At 47.3% G+C, this 19,589-nt stretch overlaps 7 protein-coding genes across 7 annotated transcripts; 4 read left to right on the top strand and 3 right to left on the bottom strand.

The window, feature by feature from the left end:
• Positions 1 to 4,494: 4,494 nt before the first annotated feature.
• Positions 4,495 to 5,145, bottom strand: CTRU02_202455 (uncharacterized protein; the record flags this gene model as incomplete). Its single annotated transcript, XM_036719868.1, has 1 exon — positions 4,495 to 5,145. The coding sequence occupies one exon, from the start codon at positions 5,143 to 5,145 to the stop codon at positions 4,495 to 4,497; it is 651 nt and encodes a 216-aa protein (XP_036588570.1).
• Positions 5,146 to 6,748: 1,603 nt separating this feature from the next.
• On the top strand, positions 6,749 to 7,612 carry CTRU02_202454 (uncharacterized protein; the record flags this gene model as incomplete). Its single annotated transcript, XM_036719867.1, has 5 exons — positions 6,749 to 6,848; positions 6,899 to 6,960; positions 7,018 to 7,267; positions 7,325 to 7,510; positions 7,572 to 7,612. The coding sequence occupies 5 exons, from the start codon at positions 6,749 to 6,751 to the stop codon at positions 7,610 to 7,612; spliced, it is 639 nt and encodes a 212-aa protein (XP_036588569.1).
• Positions 7,613 to 7,971: 359 nt separating this feature from the next.
• Positions 7,972 to 10,105, top strand: CTRU02_202452 (uncharacterized protein; the record flags this gene model as incomplete). The annotated part of the gene is made up of 3 exons (XM_070204042.1): positions 7,972 to 7,978; positions 8,479 to 9,455; positions 9,503 to 10,105. The coding sequence occupies 3 exons, from the start codon at positions 7,972 to 7,974 to the stop codon at positions 10,103 to 10,105; spliced, it is 1,587 nt and encodes a 528-aa protein (XP_070062624.1).
• Positions 10,106 to 10,120: 15 nt separating this feature from the next.
• On the bottom strand, positions 10,121 to 11,182 carry CTRU02_202453 (uncharacterized protein; the record flags this gene model as incomplete). The annotated part of the gene is made up of 1 exon (XM_036719866.1): positions 10,121 to 11,182. One exon carries the CDS (start codon positions 11,180 to 11,182, stop codon positions 10,121 to 10,123), a length of 1,062 nt encoding a protein of 353 aa, XP_036588567.1.
• A 1,172-nt stretch (positions 11,183 to 12,354) lies between these two features.
• CTRU02_202451 (uncharacterized protein) lies at positions 12,355 to 15,100 on the top strand (the record flags this gene model as incomplete). Its single annotated transcript, XM_036719864.1, has 2 exons — positions 12,355 to 14,703; positions 14,771 to 15,100. The coding sequence occupies 2 exons, from the start codon at positions 12,355 to 12,357 to the stop codon at positions 15,098 to 15,100; spliced, it is 2,679 nt and encodes an 892-aa protein (XP_036588566.1).
• Positions 15,101 to 15,571: 471 nt separating this feature from the next.
• On the top strand, positions 15,572 to 16,151 carry CTRU02_202450 (4-carboxymuconolactone decarboxylase; the record flags this gene model as incomplete). The annotated part of the gene is made up of 3 exons (XM_036719863.1): positions 15,572 to 15,723; positions 15,800 to 15,861; positions 15,910 to 16,151. 3 exons carry the CDS (start codon positions 15,572 to 15,574, stop codon positions 16,149 to 16,151), a joined length of 456 nt encoding a protein of 151 aa, XP_036588565.1.
• Positions 16,152 to 16,902: 751 nt separating this feature from the next.
• On the bottom strand, positions 16,903 to 19,341 carry CTRU02_202449 (acetoacetate-CoA ligase; the record flags this gene model as incomplete). The annotated part of the gene is made up of 6 exons (XM_036719862.1): positions 16,903 to 17,058; positions 17,114 to 17,655; positions 17,718 to 17,775; positions 17,829 to 18,152; positions 18,204 to 18,596; positions 18,667 to 19,341. 6 exons carry the CDS (start codon positions 19,339 to 19,341, stop codon positions 16,903 to 16,905), a joined length of 2,148 nt encoding a protein of 715 aa, XP_036588564.1.
• Positions 19,342 to 19,589: the final 248 nt, after the last annotated feature.

The following is a 19,589-nucleotide window of genomic DNA, read 5'->3' as shown; positions in this document are numbered from 1 at the left end:
CAGCCTCAGCACCAGTTCAACAACTAGCGAAACGATAATAGACCCCGCAACAACTAGAACAACCCCCGACAAAGTACTGCCTATAGTCACTACAGTGGACCAATGGACCTTAGTGCTACACAGAGAAACGACAAAAAGAACGACAGTTAGAAGAAAGATAGACAGTGCTATAACTGCTAGAAGATTAGACACCTAGCATACGAATGCAGGTCACCCAAGAAGGAACGCTTCCAACCGGTACCAGAGAAACGACAAGCGAGTATCGCCACGAAGACGATCCCTCATGAACAACTTAATTGGACCACCTGCTTCGATGACAACTGCCATATCCACTCTAGCAGTAAGGAACACGCAGGATGGTACCCCCAGAAACCTTAAGAACGATCTGGTTACGACACTACCAACGTACCTAAACGGACCCTCGCTGCGGGATATAGAAGCAACAGCAAAATCGAGCGCAAGACAATCGAACGGCTCGACAGTATGAACGACAACGAGGAATTAGAACAAGACAATCAGCGAAGGCTGAGCCTCCTCTACGCAGGACGACAAGCCCACCTGCAGCGGATTCAACAGGACTCACAAAACCCTATGTGGCAACGACAACTCGGTGCGCTGGACGCACACATCGAACGACGACAACATGCACAAGGAGATCCCGCACGGATCCGCCAGATCAACCAAGAACTGGAAGAACAGGTCGAATCAGAAACGACCAAGAACACCCCCAACGACTCGGAAACACCTCGCGATGTTGCCCGCCAACATGCCCAACTGGAAGTCGCCTTTGAAGTCGCTTCAGTCGACGACACCAGCTCTGGAGAGGACTCTGACGAACAAATACAGTGGTATCACTGCTACCAAGACCAGCGCCGAGTCCACTATATCAAGAAAGACGAAGCATGGAAGAAACAGCAAGAAAACGACGAACAAGGAACGGACGAGCAGTCAAAAAACTAGACTCGCCTACCGAAGACAAGGGACAACGACAGGCAGTCCAGACAAGGTCCCTATGTAGCGCAACGACGCCCACGACACAACGACACGAGCATGTACAAGTCCAAATACAGCTCAACGGAAGAACAGCTACCGCCATGATCGACAGCGGAGCCCAAGGAAACTTCATATCACCAAGAACGGTGAATGAAAGAAAGATAACCTGGAAAAGAAAAGCAGCCGAAGACTGCTACGAACTTAGCACCGTTGAAGGAGAATAAGTCTAGTACGGCGGAGGACGCATTGCTATGGAGACAGCGCAACTCCCTTTGCAGATCCATGGCCGGAATAAGCGACTGAACTTCGATATTACGGAGATAGGAGACAAGTACGATGTCATCCTTGGAAGACCATGGTTATACGACAGTAACCCACGGATAGATTGGAGAACAGGCCAACTCCATTGGGACCAGGATTCAGTCACTGAGAAGCAACCACGGAACGGTGCCTTAAACGAACCTCTCAAGACTCCTGAAGCGAAGAGATTTCTAGCATACCTACGGATCAAGGATGCAAACGCCAGGACGTTATCAGCAACAGACATCGGCAAGGAAGACCGACTTCTGTCTATCCCAGAAGAATACCGGCAATACCAGAAGCTATTCGCCGAAGAACTCGAGACCGGACTCCCGGAACACAGCAACTACGACCACGAGATACCCCTTAAGGAAGGGAAGGAGCCAAAGCTAGAAGCAATCTACGGACTCAACCAGAAAGAAATGGAAGCACTCGACGCTTACCTCGAAGAAAATCTACAGAAGGGATACATCAGACCCTCCACATCACCAGCAGGATACCCAATCCTGTTCGTACCAAAAAGAACGGCAAACTACGACTCTGCGTCGACTACCGGAAACTCAACGACATTACGATCAAGAACTGCTACCCACTACCGCTCATCTCCGAATTACGAGATCTACTGCACGGAGCCCAGTGGTTTACAGCACTCGACCTAAAAGGAGCCTATAACCTGATCCGGATGAAATCAGGTGAAGAATGGAAGACAGCGTTTCGAACACGCCGAGGACATTACGAGTACCTTGTGATGCCCTTCGGACTTACCAACGCACCCGCGACATTCCAGACGATGATCAACCACGTCTTACGAGAATACCTCGATATGTTCGTCGTAGTTTATCTCGACGACATCCTAATCTTCTCCAAGACTCTGGAAGACCATAAAAAGCACGTACATCAAGTGCTACGGAAACTACAAGACGCCAAACTCCTAGTGGAACCAGAAAAAAGCAAATTCCACACCCAAGAAGTCGAATTCCTAGGCTTTACGATAGCCCCTGGAATCCTCAAGATGTCTAAAGACAAAGTCGCAGCAGTACGAGACTGGCCAACACCACAAAACGTCAAGGATGTGCAATCCTTCATCGGATACGTGAACTATTACCGACGATTCCTAGAAGGATACTCAGACAAAAACGACCCCCTCACGAGACTTTCGAAGAAAGATATCCCATGGCAATGGGAAAAGGAACAAGACCAAGCTTTTAACGAGATCAAACGACAAGTCACATCGGAACCAATACTTGTTATACCAAACCCCGAGAAACCATTCGAAGTCGAGACCGACTCCTCAGACTACGCTATAGGAGGACAACTAGGCCAACGAGACGACGAAGGACGACTACACCCTTGCGCCTTCTTCTCACGCAAGTTACACGGCCCAGAACTCAACTACCAGATACACGACAAGGAACTTATGGCAATTATCGAGGCATTCAAAGAATGGAGACCGCAACTCTCAGGGACCAAGTACGAGGTCAAAGTATACACCGACCACAAGAACCTCGCACACTTCACCACATCGAAAGATCTCAACAAACGACAAATTCGATGGTCCGAATTCTTGTCAGAATTCAATTTCAGAATCATCTACCGGAAGGGCAAGGAGAACGGCAGGGCCGACGCCCTCAGCCGACGACCGGACCACGAGGTCCAGGTACCTAAGGAAACCCGAGTTATCCTCAAAACAGACAAAAACGGAGACCTTGTGCCAGCAGCCAGACTCTTAATGATGGCCAGAAGAGACAGTACCAGCACGCCTGGAAGGATGTCTCCTGAAGCCATTAGGGAGATACACTCCGCACCCGCACACGGTCACCAAGGCGTAACTAAGACATGGAAACGCATCTGCCAACACTACGACAAAACGGCTACACGACAAGAAGTATCTTTAGCGATTAAGGACTGTGAGGTTTGTGCGAAAAGCAAACCCAGCCGACATCAGCCTTATGGAAAGATACAGCTGCTCCCAGTGCCGCAAACCGCATGGGAATCCATCTCGCTGGACTTCGTCACTAAGTTACCTAAGTCCCGTGAACCGATGACCAACGTCCACTACGACAGTGTCCTCGTCATCGTCGACAGACTCACAAAGTATTCGTACTTCATCCCGTACATAGAGTCTAGCACTGCAGAAGACCTCGCCTACAAGTTTCTGCAGGTGATCGTAAGCCAACACGGAATGCCGAAGGAAATCGTATCCGACAGAGACAAGCTGTTCACTTCCAAGTTTTGGAGATCCCTGATCTCGCAGCTAGGATCTGACCACAAGATGTCCACCGCTTTCCATCCGCAAACCGATGGCCAGACAGAACGAATCAATCAGATCATAGAAACCTACCTACGCTGCTACGTCAACTATCAGCAAGACAACTGGGTTCAACTGCTACCTATGGCCCAGTTCGCCTACAATAGCGCAGTAGGAGAAAGTACAAAAGAATCACCATTCTATCTGAACTATGGATTCAACCCAACAGCCTACGGACAACCTCGACAAGGCCCAGCAGCTCTGAAAGCTGTAGCAGACATCAACAGACTTAAGGAGATCCAGCAGGAACTCCCCAGAGACCTCGAATTTGTGCGCGAACGCATGCGCAAATACGCCAACAAATCAAGAGTTGAGGGACCAACTCTAAAGGAGGGGGATAGTGTATACCTTCTCCGCCGCAACATCAAAACAAAACGACCAAGCGATAAGTTGGACTTTAAGAAACTTGGACCCTTTGAAATTACGAAGAAGGTATCTAACGTCAACTTTAAACTCGCACTACCCGACAGCATGAAGTGTTATCCAGTCTTTCACATTTCACTTCTCGAATCAGCACCAAAGGGATCGTACACTACGGACTATATCGAAGTAGATCCCGAACAAGAATACGAAGTCGAACGGATAATCGATCACATCGAAGAACAAAAAAGTATCCGCTACCTTGTCAAGTGGAAAGGATACGGACACGAAGACAACACATGGGAACCACCTCAGAGCCTCGAAAACGCACAGGAAGAACTCGGACGTTACTAGAGACAGCAAGAACAAGAACAACAAAGACAAGCACCAGTACGAATCGAAAAACAAACGCCAAAAAGTCAATTTCGACTACGACAACCACAACCCATCATCCGTCCACCACGATCAAACAAGCCACGGGATAAACACCCTCTCATTCGTTTAGGAACCCCAGAGCCGCCTAAAGGAACCCACTAAGGGCCTCCAACACCCCCAGGAGACGCTTCAGGAGTACTCCGCCTCTCAACAACCGACCCTGAATCCAACAAACCAAACTCAGCCAACAAGGATGGCGACAAAGCGACATCCGGGTACAGGGTATCCCAATCCGCTGTGAACTCCACCGGCAGACGAGGCGAATCAGCCGAAGGACGAACCGGTTCTACCCGACGCTGCTCTGCCTCTGCCTCCTCTCTCTCAACACGCTCTAACTCCTCCACACTGTCGATACCACGGCGCACCGCGCGCATCATCTTTTCAAACCACATCTTTTTCTGCTTTCGAAGACGCTCTACTTTGGCGTCCAGAGCACGACGCTCCTCTTCTGCCTTCTCCAAAGCATCCTCAAGCTTCTGATGCTGATCACCAATCCGACGAAGTTGTTGGGCACTGAGACCCTGAAGGTCGCAGTAGGACTTGCCGCCACGAACGCATTCGGCGCATCGAGAGGAATCAGAAAGAGAAGCTTCGCACGACGAAAAACCCTTTACCTCACAGGAGGAACAAACAGGCATGACGGTACGATTGCCCAAGATAAGACTCAAGAGGGAATCGCGCTGCTTTGTCTTTTCCGCACGAGAATCGAAGGCTCGTACGACCTTTCGTTTTTTGACGCGACCTGACATGATGTGAGCATCATTAAAGGAAGCAAGTTGGGCGCCCTCCCACCTGAGGGCAGACGACCTACTTAAGCTGGTCTTGAGGACAAGACCCTTGGAGAGGAGACCTGATGTTACGACCCGTTGGACATGGTCGCCAACACGACCCCGCCTGGATCCCGGCGGCTAACGCAGGGCATATGTAACCCAGCCGACAGGTGTAACCAGGGATCCTCGGAACGGAAGAACTATGGACAAGTCACGTGGCCTCGGGGATAACGCGGGGTAGGGACAACCCGGGCTGGATATGTTGGATATGTTATTTTACGGGAATCCAGGGCAATGAAGACGCTGACATAGCAGCCAAAGAAGCCACAGGCTGGCGGCAGAACGGCCAGACGGGCACTAAGGCAGACACACCAAAGGAGCTATACGCACTCCGGTCAACGCTTAAGACATGGACGCATAGGGAGGCAAATAAAACGTGGCAAGCCGAGTGGTCGAGAGAGACACGAGGTAGAACCACCCATCGTCACACGCCGAAACCAACAAAGAAAGTGTTACAGCTCCATAGTGGGCTAAGCAAACGACAGAGCTCAATCCTCGTGCAGATGCGCACGGAAAAGATCGGACTCAGGGACTTCCTCTTCAACCGAAGAGTTCCGGACGCCACGGACGCCAACTGCCAATGCCGGGAAGGACGACAAACGGTATCGCACGTCCTGTTGCGGTGCCGTAGGTTTCGACAACTCCGACGCCAGGAACTAGGAGCCATCCCAGGACGACATAACCTCCGGGTCGTATTGAACGAACGCAAAGCAGCCGCGAAAGCCATCAGATTCATGGAACAAACCGAGATCCTTGGGCAATTCAGGATCGAGTCACAACCCAGACAAAGCTGAACATTGGGGGGAGACTGTAGGTACGCAGAACCACAGAACGAGGCATTAGGACTCGACAGATCCTATCATAGAGGTCACATTAGTAGGAAACCGCGATCAACATTAGGTGGCCGCCAAATGTAGATAGAGGTTAAAGTGCAAAGCAGGAATTTGGGGACAGCTGGTCAATGTTTTCGCATTGGCGAAGTGGGGCGGCTCGGATTAACATTCGAACGCTTCGGCTGTCTGCCGGACCCCGCTATCCGGGCATAGCTGCTGACATAAGAGCGGCTCCATAACCGAGTAGGAATAAATCAATCAATCAATCATATGTTGGATATGTCAGATATCCAACCGATCCCCGGATATGTTGGATATGTCAAATATCCAACCGATCCCCGGATATGTTGGATATGTCAAATATCCAACATAGCCAAGATAAGGAGGACCGTTCAGGACTTGTATATAGGATGGACTCGAGCCGGGCTCGAGGACAGACTTCCATAGCTCTTCAGCAATCAACTTTGTGATTACCCTAACCGGTACTTTCAGCTATACCTAAGTGACGACTACTCTACGACTCTTGTTGAGGCCTTGACTGATCACCAAGACCTTTGAAGATCTACGATCTATTCGACCAGGACCACGGAACGACTGTTACTACTCTCAATCCCTGGCTTACTGTTAACACAAACCCACTGTCAGTTAGCTGGCCGTAACATTAGGATATAGAGCTAGCTACTAAGCTTATGCCGGATAAGATCGGAGACATAAAGATTCCTACGGAGTTGCCCGCCGAGCTACCCTCTATGTACACTCATGCTCTCGGAACCGGCTACTACCTCACCCGTATGTACACTTCTGTAATTCCCCTACAATATTGTACTAACTTGTTACAGATGGTATTCCTCATGCCAGCAACACTCTCATTAATAACATTCTGGACAATGAGGAAGCGGAGGTATAGTCTCCTTACACCCCCGTACGTACCTTACTCTTTTGCTTACATATTGTATAGGCCCGTAACTTGATCGATGTTCGCTCTGCGGTCAAGAACGGAAGACGTCAGAAAAAAGCGCTTGAGTACAAGCGTGCGCAGAATGCCAACTCTTTCCTTATGCACGTGTACGGAAATGCGCGCGAGGGTAAGGACCAGTGCAAGAACTGCATCAAGGGCAATGGTCCGTACAACACCTGTGTTGTTCTGGACGGCTATGCTAGCTGCGCCAACTGTACATACAATTCCGGCGCCTCCAACTGCAGCTTCGGTAAGTTTCGTCCCAACCTGTACACAACTAAACATGAATCTGATCTATTCTATACAGCCCCGTCCCCCTCGAAGCGACCTGCCGCAGAGATTTACACTTCCGCCCCGAGCAGTAAGAAGTTGTGCGTCTCCCGTGCGGAGTATGACTTTCTCAACGCGGTCCGTGGCGTTAAGCCCAAGCACATACGACTCATTAGAAATGCGTTAGTTTCTGTCGCAGACAAGCTCGCTGATGTTAAGTACGGTACGTTATCGTACATGTCTGGTGCCGTCTGTACATCTTTGCTAACTACAGTTATGTACAGATGAGAACGAAAACATCGAGATCGAGCTTTGTCACGACTAAGCAGGACCTTACAAAATCCTACACGACCGTACAACAACTGGAGATGACGTGAACATGCATTTACACAATGCCACAGATGCCTACCAAGGCGTATGGAATCGGGAATCCGGCGTACAGAAACAATAGGTATACTTACAGGAATGGGAGGATGGATACAGGCGTTTACGGTTGGTAACTTTGGTTTGCGGGTCGGGCACTTCTGTACAGGGTTTGGCACCCCTGTACAGAAGCGTGGGACTGTCCGTACCCTTGCGTTTTTAGGTTTTTTTTAAGATACCCAATTCGTATTTCTTTGCCAACATCTGTATTTTCCCGTTCTCCCTCGTGAATCTCCGTATGGACTATTGCAGCACCTCACCATGGCTGGCCTGTTACGACCCGTTAGATACACCTAACAGGACCCACTCGGTTGGGCGGTTATGACAGGACTTTGTATGCAGGGCCACGGGAACAAAAGGTAACCTCTCGGAACGGAAGAACTATAGAACGGAACAAGTCACGTGATGAATCATTCTAGGTCAGAATGATCCAAGAAGAGTTGGGGGCCAACGGATCATGTTCGATCAATATGATCTCCAACGACTACAGACAATACGTGTAGATAGACTCCTATATAGACCAGGACTTGAGTACCTGCTCAAGCCCTCTAGATAGTTCTTCAGCAATCAACTTGTGATTCATCCTCGAATGACTTTCAGCTTACCTCTCAGTATTGTGAATACTAAGAACCTCGTTACCATAGTGTAAGACTGATCACCTTACCCTAACCCTACGATCTACCAGAACGACCTCTACGAACCAGTGTTAGTCTCTTACTGCACCTTCTGTTAGCAGAACCCTACTGTCAGATAGCTGGCCGTAACATGGCCGGCCACGTATCGACCTTACCCCTTTTCAATCTATTATTACTGAAAAGTTCCAGAATGGCTGGACTTATTCTAATATAATTACATATCTTTCCGAATCATTCCAAATTCAGGTCTCTCCGTCAACATTTAAACGTTTCCTACAAAGCTTAAACCTCCGCCGCGAAGTCCGTACAGAATTTTCCAGCGCCTTACTACAACGTATCTTCCAGCTCTTCTTTGATCATAGGCTATCCGATTTAGATATTCTTTTATGCTTACGGACGGAAGGCTTCACAGTCTCACAACGTGGCTTAGAAGATATTCGAAAATGCCACAAACTATGGCGCCGTCAAACCCCCGAGCAGCTTCAAGCAGCATTTCACCAAGCTGTAAACTTCCTTGCCTCTACAACAAGTGATGAAGCACGCGTTACACGAGACTTTGGCCGAGAATTCCTCTTTACATATATGCGCCAACGTGGCCATATTATTAGCCGCTCGGTCTTATATGAAGCATATCGTACAGTTTTTCCCGAGGAAGTTGCAAACCGACTGAAAGAGATCCGATACCGGCGGAAAGGTTGGACTACGCCAGGTCCAAACTTTATATGGTCACTCGATGCATATGATAAACTACTTCCGTTTGGGTTTGAGATATATGCTAGCATCGATGCATACTCCCGTTATATTGTGTGGTTTTACGTTGGGTTTTCTGCACATACGGCCCGTTCTGTATTAGCCCAATATCTATCTACACTTCTATCACGGGGTATTATGCCACAAACTATTCGTTCAGACCGTGGTACAGAAACTATCTTAACTGCTGGTAGTCATTGGTATCTATCACAGGACCGTACAAAGAAGGCCCCTTTACAGCCAGGCCAAGACGTTCCTATTCAGTTCCGTGACTGTTGGATCTTTAGTAAAAGTATCCATAATGTTAAGATTGAAAGCTGGTGGAACCAACTTTGTCAAGCACAGTCTGCAACTTGGAGAGTACGTATTATTTACCTTTATATCTATTTACTTACTAATAGTATTAGGCATATTTCTATCGATTACAAGCGTTAGGTTTATTTTATAACCAATCGCTTTCTGACCGTGTTGCCTTATTATTTATCTTTATGCCACTTATCCGTAAAGACTTTACCTCTTTTGTTCAACTCTGGAATAACCATCGCATTCGCTCACAAAAAAGTCGCCCACATGTTGTTTCTGGTCAACCATGGAAACTTTATCATCATCCAGATCATCAAACCGCACAAGACTTTGCTCAGCCAATCGATCACGTAAAGATTCAAAAACTTCAAAACTTACTTGGAAGTGAAGAACTTAATTTGGATCAATTCCTTCCGCACGAAGTCTTTCAAGTTTGTAAAGGTATTATGGAGCCTATACAAACCTTTCCACCAGTTACAAACTTCTGCGGTACACAATATCCACGTATTGAAGCATATAACTTCCTACGGCAACGTCTTGAAGAATATATTGAGGCTAGGATTCAACCAGAACTTCACTTACTACCAAAACAAAATGGAGGTATTGAATGGGTAAAAGAACAGTTCCGTAGCCGCGGGATTAGTATAGATGAACTTTATACATCACTGTCAGGAAGTGATAGTAGTTCAGAAATAGATGAAACTTGAGTATATAGAGTATACCTAAACGATTGTTTCCTCTTGTCGTACTACTATTTCGTCCTCTTCCTTATCTTCCTGGCTACCCCCCTTAAGAGTTATATCCTCCTGAATAACGTCTGTATGGCCCTGCTGCTCAACTTGCGAGTGCGTACGCTTGCGTGACTTTATTCCTTCTCTCTCCTGCTTTATTACTTCTTGTGCCTTAAGAGAAGGCTTTCGTTCGGTTCGAGTTTGAATTCGAGTTGGAGGTTTAGGCGTAGGCGCTTTCGTAAACATATTGACAGTAGGTAAAGGTGTTGTACTAGTTGTTACCATGTCAAGCGTATGTTGTTTCAGTCGTAACTTCTTTGATACTTGTGGTTCAGTAACAAGCGGATCTACTTGACTTTCGGAAACAAGTGCGATAGTGTAAACGTCTTTGTCAGGGGTAATTGAGGCTTCGCGAAGAAAGGTAAAAAGGTCTTCAGCCTCGTACGCTACCCCACGAAACTCATGCATATCCGTAGGATTCTTTGGAGTAACGGGCATTGCCTTCCAGTTTCGGTCAAGGAATTGCTTCTCAGACGTAAACTTTACTAAGACCTTACTCATCATATCTGTATGTGAAGTAAACTTAGAAGTTAACAAGAACTGTGACTTCCCAATAAACTTTTTAACAGACTGAACCCGAGTGTATGTTCGAATAGAGATTCCATCTATATCCGTAACATAGAAAGATGCAAGCCATAGGTGAATAATAATATCCACAGTTGGGTTCGGAACTGGTTTCTTCTGGGTTTGCTGGATACTAGCTGTACGCTCCTCTGAGCCCTTAATAAGAGCAGTAAGGAGACTATTGTCTGGCTGTGTATCTGGTATATAAAGTGCTTGTTCGATCGGGTTGGTTGTAGTATTGGAAAGTCGTGTACGTGATGAAATCGTAGCCGTTGGAGTTTCGAAGTCGTCAGTATTGGTAAGGTCGATTTCGTCCGGTTCTTGTACTTGGGATAAATCGATTGAACAAAATGCACACGTCTTCCACTTCCATAGCAGTTTTGCTGAGAAGTGGTCCAGGTTAGCCCGCTTGGGGCACCTTAAAGACATATTCGTACAAAATATGGTAAATATTATTGTTGAGAATTGAGAATACACTCCTGTGCGGCCCCGTAAAACTCTGTACATGCACGTATACGAAACATAGAATTCGCTTAAATTTGTGATAATTACATAGTAAAGATAAGAAGCTTAACTATCTATACGGGTGGTGTATGCTTATCTCGTTTATGCATCCTAATTAGGCAATGTTTGAATTTTGACCCAGTGCGCCCTGCGGACTGCCGTACCTAATGGCCCTGATGTGCACTGGGATGCACAAATTGCCAATTTTTGGCAACCTAGAGTACCTTTATAAAATCATCATTCCCGGTTTTCCAATGAGACTCTAACCTCTAACAACGAACTCATTTCGCGCCTAGATGCCTTTTACTATTTTTTTTTATTATGTAGAGCTGTTCGCCTCCATTTAAGAATGACCCAGAAGTGATCCCGATCGTATGACGCCTGTCACCGCCATGATTACTACGTTGACCCAGTATCGCTGAAGTATCCACAGCGAATGGCACACCACCGGCTATAGATATATCGCTTACTATCGCTTCAACCGATGTGAAGGAAATAGTTGTTACATCGCTAACAAGTTTACATTGATGCCGAAAGCGTCTTTCATCCATTCTGGCCTCCGACTGAATTATCCGTCCATACAGTTGCCCACAGATACCGCTTAGGTTGGTTTTTAGCTTACATGATAGACACTCCAATTCCAACTATGAGTGCAATGAGTCCCTCATTGATGACGGCAGCATCAAGAACTTGAGGATTGAGAGTATGATACTTGTTTGCTCGTTGAATGTAGACGACAAACATGTTAGCAAGGCTTAAAAGGTGCACGCAGCAACCATGTGCTGGTACCACTTGGACAAACTCCGGCTGCTTATGTAGTAAAAGCAAACCCCTGCACAAGTGAGTGGGCTAAGAGGGGTTAAGAAAACCATGACGCATCTGGCCATCTCTAATCAGCAAACGTTTTCGGCCTTTTGCCTATGCACCAACCTTCATTGGCAACTCAGTGACAAAGCCGCGCCGCACCCCCGAAGAGTTTAGCCCCAGCCGGTGGTTTGAATCCACTCGTCAAACCGAGTAGCGAGCAGCTTGTACTGATATTCGACCATCAACTCAATCTGTCGGCCAGTCGCCGCCCAAATCATGTGACAGAAAGCATGCAATTTTCTCAGTCATCGCTTCTGCAGTCATTGATTGGCGTGGCATATGCAACCAAGTCTGGCGAATCCGAAATAGCGCCAGTTGAAGCATGGATATATTCGGTAGAGGCTCTGGATAAACAAGCCTTTGATAGTTGGTGGTTTGCGCTTGAAAAGAGCTTGAATAAACACCTCACAAGCGCAAAGCAGGTCCAGATCGCAAGTTTGGCTGTTCTGGTGTCATTCCTACGCGAGTCCTCTCGCAATAACCTGAATATCTCCTACCAGGATCTTAAGCAATGCTGGGATATTATTCGCAAAGTGTCAGCCGTGTCCAGCATCAGCCCCTCCGAAGGCCTTCTCACAGCGTATCGTAGTTCGCAGGGCTTCTTAGTCATTCCTCTATGCAGCTTAGTCAAAGAAGGAGATAATGAGGAACTCATCCGTCTTCATGTCTGGTTGCCAGATGATGAAAGAGGAAACCCCGACTACTCCGTTCGTTCGAATCAGTCCTTGGTACAGAGCTGGGTTCTTGCAGGCGAAAGTCGAAGCTACCACTACAAAGTCGAGCCTGTAGTCGGTATCAAAGAAGCGACTCATGCAAAGTTCTCCTTAGCCTCCTCTGGAAACAGCACAAGTGAACACAACGCAGCAGATAGAGCGCATCCGACACACTCTATTATCGCGAACACCGGCGAGCTTGTCATAATAACAGAAAAGGCGTCGTACCTACATGAGAGAAATACCTCCTACTCTATCCCGGCAGCTACATTCTACAGCTCTTATGTGAGGCCCGACAGCTTGCATGCCGCGTTCTGTTTTTTTGATGCAAACCAGAGCTCAGTCGAAGAGACTAGCGTTCTAGGCCCCCCTGACGAAGACTCCTACAAGGATTCACCTGAGCCTTCCAACATTACCCCTACTCAGCTCATAGAGCATGTCGATGCCGTTCGTGCATGGGAGTTGTTGATAGAGGAGAGCCGAAGACATGCGCAGAAAGCCGAATGGGAAGATGCGCTTCGAGTCTTGAATAGCGCTCTCAGTCTCAGCATTACCAATAAAAGTTTGCCAAATGCAAAGCTTTATGAGCACCTTGTCTTGGGCGAACTAGGAAGTATCAATAGGAGATTTGGCAGATATGCGGCTGCCAAACATTACTTGGAAAAGGGCATCGATGGTTTGAAGCCCTGCATCCAGCGGGTTGAATTTAGCGGTGAGCTGGGAGTTACGTATCGACAGATGGGTTTTCTCAAGGACGCAATAAACGCCTTCACACAACAATACAATATAGCAAAGGAACTGGGTTCTGACCGCGAGATATGCCGAGCCATTGGCAATATGGGTATGGTCAACTACCAGTTATCTCAAAGAAAAAAGGACAAAGAGTTGCTGGATTTGGCTATGAGGCAACTCCAAGAAAGAGTAGACCGTTCAGAGAGACTGCTCAAGACCACAAGTCGTGAGGCGGACAGTCCAAGCACAAGGCATTGGCTGAAGGTGGCGAACACTTGGAAGACAATTGGCCTCTGCAGGCTTTCCATATGTCATTGTGCTCTCGGAAATATTCAAGAGGCCCTGCAAAACTCGGAAAAGGCCCTTTGGATGACAATAAATTCTGACGATGCCACTGTCAAAGCCATGACCCGTTTTTTCCACGGAAAAGCTCTACTCATGGCTGGAAGAAAGAAAGAAGCATTGAACCTCTTCAATATCCAAGGAACGTGCTCGCCTGCAATCGCGTTTGCTAAAGAACCTTCAGAAGAGCACCGTGAATATTTACAAGAGCTCGTTGATAATGGCGCAGATTTATGCATTGTGGATGAGCAAGGATACACAGCAATCGATCATGCTGTATTCAACGGAGATACGATGGCGGAAAACATCATCTTAAACGGCCTCCGAAAAAGCGCGGAGGAAAACATCAATCAAATACAGGCTGAGGCAAGACTTCGGAAAGGATATCGCGAACTGTTCCAAGAAAGGCTGCGTCCTGTGCTTCTCAGCGGAGGCCAAGACGTCTTATCAAATCTGCGAAAAGCTTATGCAGATGCACTCAAGGCTGATGAAACGATGAAGGCCATGTTTGATGGTCTCAAATTCATGTGGTATTCCCAATTTCGTGATTTTAACAGACTACCACGGTCGAATGATGGTTTGGCCCGAGAGTTTAACTCTTCTTTCAACGAAAACGCCGAATCGCCAGCAGAAAAGGTAGTATTCATATCATACCGCTGGATCAACAGGGAGCCGGGAGCGAAGACCCCTGATGATGCAAAACATACGCAATATCGGCGAATGATCAACGCGATCGAGGAATATCTAAAGATAAACCCTTCAGTCGACAGAGAGCGACTCGGTATATGGATGGTAAGGAGCAGCGTTACTGTACCCCTACGAGTCACATATCGTGTACTAACTAAGATATTCCCGATAGGATCACGCTTGCGTCGACCAAGACGATCCCAATGCTGGTGTTGCGGCACTTCCGATGTTTCTCGCTCAGTGTGATGCAATGATAAGTCTCTACGATGACCAGTACTATGATCGTGCTTGGTGTGCAGTTGAAGTGATCATGATAGAGACTTTGAGGTCTTCTTACGGTATTCATCAATGGTATGAGCATATCGAAGAGCGTGCCGGAGATGACTGCAGGCTGAGAGAGGCCGAGGATCGCCAATTGAGCATGGAGAACAAGATTCTTACCTTTGAAACAGACAGACCCAAGGTTTTGTTCCTAGAGAGGCAAAGCAGACTGTTAAGATGACCTTATAGATAAGTACCAAGAGATTGTTTCAACGAACTTTATTCTCAATAGTCATGTGCCATTTATTGAACAAAAAGTGATAAGATTTCAATTATCTGGGAATTGTTGAAATCTCGTCATTTGATAGTAGATATCTTTGAAGTTGGTTTATTTCGAGAATCTCCGCCGATATGCACTATGTTTGGTGGGAAACGGGATAACATCGGGATAAGCCCACAATGCAGTGCGGGACATCGGGGTAACGCGGGGTCTGCATTTATCCCCGGTTGCGGATGTGAACTCAACACGCCGTCCTGAGTAGAATGTTGAATGACCCCTCAATTGGGAGAAGGTTGTGCCGAATCCGGATAGACGGTGTCTCGGTGCCACCCTTCATGAGAGCACCTTGAACTTGTGTATTCACCACATTTTCCTTGTTCTTTCTTGACCAGTCTACAGCTAGACCTTCTCCTCTTATGATAAAACATCAAAATGGCCACCGAGAACATAGATAAACTTCGTTCAGAACTCTTTGAGCAAGGCCTCCGGAATCGGCGTGAGGTGGTTGGAGAGAATTATGTCGAAAATGCACTGCGCAATGGATCCAGCGAGTTCGCTTATGCGCAACAGGAGCTCATCACAGAGTACTGTTCACCCCCGGAATCTTCGCCCCGGTGCTTCTGGATTTGAGTACAAAATTGCTGAGACTTTGTCATACAGATGGGCTTGGGGAAATATATGGTCAAGACCCGGCCTTGAACGCAAGCAGCGAAGCCTTCTGAGTAGGTAAACCGAATCAATATCTTTGGCTATCCACTAAACGTTTGAAGACATTGGTATGCTCATTGCACTGAAGAGTTGGGCTGAGTTTGGAGTCCATATCCGGGGCGCAATTAGGAATGGTCTCACTGAGATTGAGATCAGAGAGGCAATCCTGCAGGCAACTGTCTATTGTGGTGCTCCAGCTGGAGTTCAGGCAATGAAAGTGGCGGACGAGACAATTAAGGATATGATTGAAAAGGGGGAGCACAAGAGGCAAATGGCAGAGATTTCTCCCAACTACAAAAAATGAGAATAGAATCCTTTACATTTGCATTTTGAAGCAAGGTGAAACATGCCGATATTATATGCGTGGAAGTCGAGAAATGCAAAGGATAGCACAAGGGCTCCATCTACATGTATGGCCGCTTCGAATGTCCATCGAAAATTGAGAAGGCCAGAAGTGAACTCACTCGTTTTGTTCTACCTGCAAGGTCTCTTCACTCTGCATCGCAACCATTGACACGAGGAGGCGTGTCGAAAAAGTTGTGCCGAACGCGACATCTTCTTCATCTTCACTACGATATGTCGTACAAGGTTAGAAGTGCGTTTCAAAATGAATTAGTTCACTGCTTGTGTAGGAATATAATCCGTATCTAAGTTGATCAAGAATTAAATGATTATACGCATTGTAGTTCCTATTCATTGACTTTCGGCCACACCTTATGACGCCATCAGCAGTTGGTGCAAAAATTGGCCTCCGTAGCATTACTAACACCACTTTACTTATTTTGGGACCTGATCTACTGTCTCCATATGCATTTCCAAAAGTAAAGTAATGGTATTTCTCGTTAAAGCGTCTCTTATACTGAGAGGACATCATGATAGTACTGTTGACATTGTATACATTCACTGTGTCAGAGTCCAGCTTGTCGCCTATTCGCCAATGTCCTGCTACAGGGTAGTCAAAGCCGAGAAGCTGTATAATCCTTCAGCACCTTTCAGCATTTTACTAGTCGTGGCGCTCAAGTCCCTTCGTAGACTTTCATGATTTTAGACATGCTCTACAGTTTAGAGTGTGACACCAAGTTTTCAATGTTGACAAACTGGTGGAAAAATTCGAGGCTCCCCGGGTTCATCACAGCACTACTCGGTGTGACCATTTTGCCTGAAACAATAGCTTTCACCGGTAACTCGAGTTTCTTAAATGTGGCCGTCATCTGATTGAAGCTTAGCTCTGTACATATACAGTTCAAGGAAGCACAGATAACCCACAGGGATTTCCGGCGTTTGGAAAATGTACTTGGACACATGCCTGGAGCTCAAGTCTTGCCTGATTGCTGCTTTGACAGCCGTAACCAGCTTATCGTCGTAGGTTTCCCCAGGCCTCATCTGCAAGAAGAGAAGTACCGACTCGTCGCTGTCAGATGGCCGCCGTTGCCCGACACAAAGACTATCCAACACGACATTACCGAAACGCTTTTCAATAACATTGTAGACCTCAGCACTACCAAATCGGATTCCGGACGGATTAAGAACACCATCCGCGCGTCCATGGTGAATAATCGCCCGTGTTTGCCGATCTAAGGAGACTATATCGCCTTGAGTCCAAACATGATCGAACCTGGCAAAGTAAGAGGAGAAGAGTTTCGAATTCGGTGAGCTCGGTGGGGCGATATCGTTCCAGAAAAGAATGGGAACATTTGGAAACGGTTTAACGGCGACAAGCTCGCCCTGGATGCCGTCAGGTACAGGCTTACCGCATGTGGATGTGGCTGTCGCATCATAGACCTGGACGTCTATACCCAGAGCAGGACCTGGCCTCACCATTAGACACTCAGTGTGACAGATCGGAGACCTGGGCTATCATCACACTCACCCTGACATCCGCCCACGTACAAGGGACTTATGGGGTTGCCAATGAGGAAACAACCGGCCTTTCATTACTGTCAATTTTTCTCAAGGTCATTGGCCAGGGGGCAACACTCACAATATCCGTACCGCCGGACATGTTAGATAGCCGGACATTCGGAGGGAATCCAGTCGGGCCGTAAAACCACTCGAATAGTTGATCTGGAAGAACCATACCCGTGCTCGTGACAACTTCAAGAGCCGAAAGGTCAAACATTACCCGCGGAGCTATTTTATGAGTGACCAGAGCCCCCATCCATTTCGGACTTGTTCCGAAAACCGTAACCTTCTCCTGAGCCACTACCTTTAAAAGAACGCTCAAGTCCGGAGTGAAAGGAGAACCGTCATAGAGGATTGTTCTAGCCCCGGATTGGAGTGATAAGACACAAGCAAGGTACATGATCTACAAATGGATAGTCAGTAGCAAACAAAGTCTCAGAGGTACAGTACCTACCCATCCTGTTGTTGTGTATTGAAAAGATACGGAGTTTGGTCCGATGCCAGTGTGGAGCACCCCCTCTTTTGCGCCATTAAGCACAATACCGCCTACAGAGTGTACGATACATTTGGGTTGCTCCGTAGTCCCGGATGAGTAGCAGATGAGCGCTGGTGCGCTGAAGGGAAGTCGCTCAATTGATGGTGGCTTCATAGATGCTGAAGAAAGCAGTCCAGCCAAAGTCCTGGTTCCTGCAACACGCTTTTGTGGTGATTTGTCTGCGTATCTTGGGATAAGGACGACTCCTTCAAGCGATGCACTATCTGCGGTTGCTTTAACGATTTGTTGGATTTTTGGTGCCAAATCAAAATATTTTCCTTGGTATTGCGCATAGTTGTCAACAAATATAAGCTGCAATAAAGTTATTCAGCGGTCTTTACGCTCACTGCGCTGCAACATGATATCATGAAAAGATCCTTACCTTCGGGGTAATCTGCTTCGTGCGCTCCAAAATGCCTACAATGCCCATGTCTGAAGCCACTGAACTGAAGATACCTCCCAGCCACGCGGTGGCAAGAAACAGAGTAAGGGTTGCATAGCTATTAGATGCCACAGCAAAGATGCGGTCACCTCTCCCAATGTTTCTAGCTTTCAGGGCGCTCGCCAGCCGGCCGGTGTCTGCGCGCAGAGTAGCCCAGTCTATGTGTCGGATCTCCTCCAAGCCCTCACGGACTTCAGTCACTGCAATTTTATCGTCTTCTTTACCTTTGATTCTGTACGCGTCACTCTCTCCGGGAATTGCTTCGTAGAGAATATTCTCGGTAAAGTTGAGGCTGACGCCTTCAAACCAGGGGGACATTGAGTCAATAGGTTGACACTCATCTACAGAGCGAAAATACGATCCCGTGTGTATGATGTCAAGGAACCCAAAGCAATCTAACCAGAATTGAGCAGGTTGAGTAATGGAGTAATGATGAAGTTGCGCATAATTCTGGAGGAAAAGTAAGCGTTGTGGCTTCTTAGTGCATTTTGTAGGCTTCTGGACCTTGATACTAAGGTTGTGAGCTCGGTTTATTGTTTCCATAAGCTCCCACAGCCTTGTGTGCTGAAGGTCTACTGGCTTCCAAAGTAGCCGCTGAGGGTTCGACTTCGCCATATCGTGCTTGTAGAACTAGAACGACGTTACAATGGTTTATCGTTGTTGGTGGGGTTGTCTGTCTTAGAGATCGCCGTCTTGTTCAGGAGGTTTCTGAGTCTAAAAGATGACAGACCAGGGCGACACGCGGGAATGTCTGCGATTACTTATTCCTTTCCGCCACGGGTGCCCCTGACGAAGGTCGAACCTGAGCTGTGCATCCCATGGCTGCATTTTCATCAGACATCCTGCACTGGGTGGCGTTACTT

The sequence above is a fragment of the Colletotrichum truncatum genome (genome assembly GCF_014235925.2).
Source record: "Colletotrichum truncatum strain CMES1059 chromosome Unknown Contig_0001, whole genome shotgun sequence".
NCBI lineage: Eukaryota > Fungi > Ascomycota > Sordariomycetes > Glomerellales > Glomerellaceae > Colletotrichum > Colletotrichum truncatum.
This window is presented reverse-complemented; position numbering and strand designations above follow the sequence as displayed.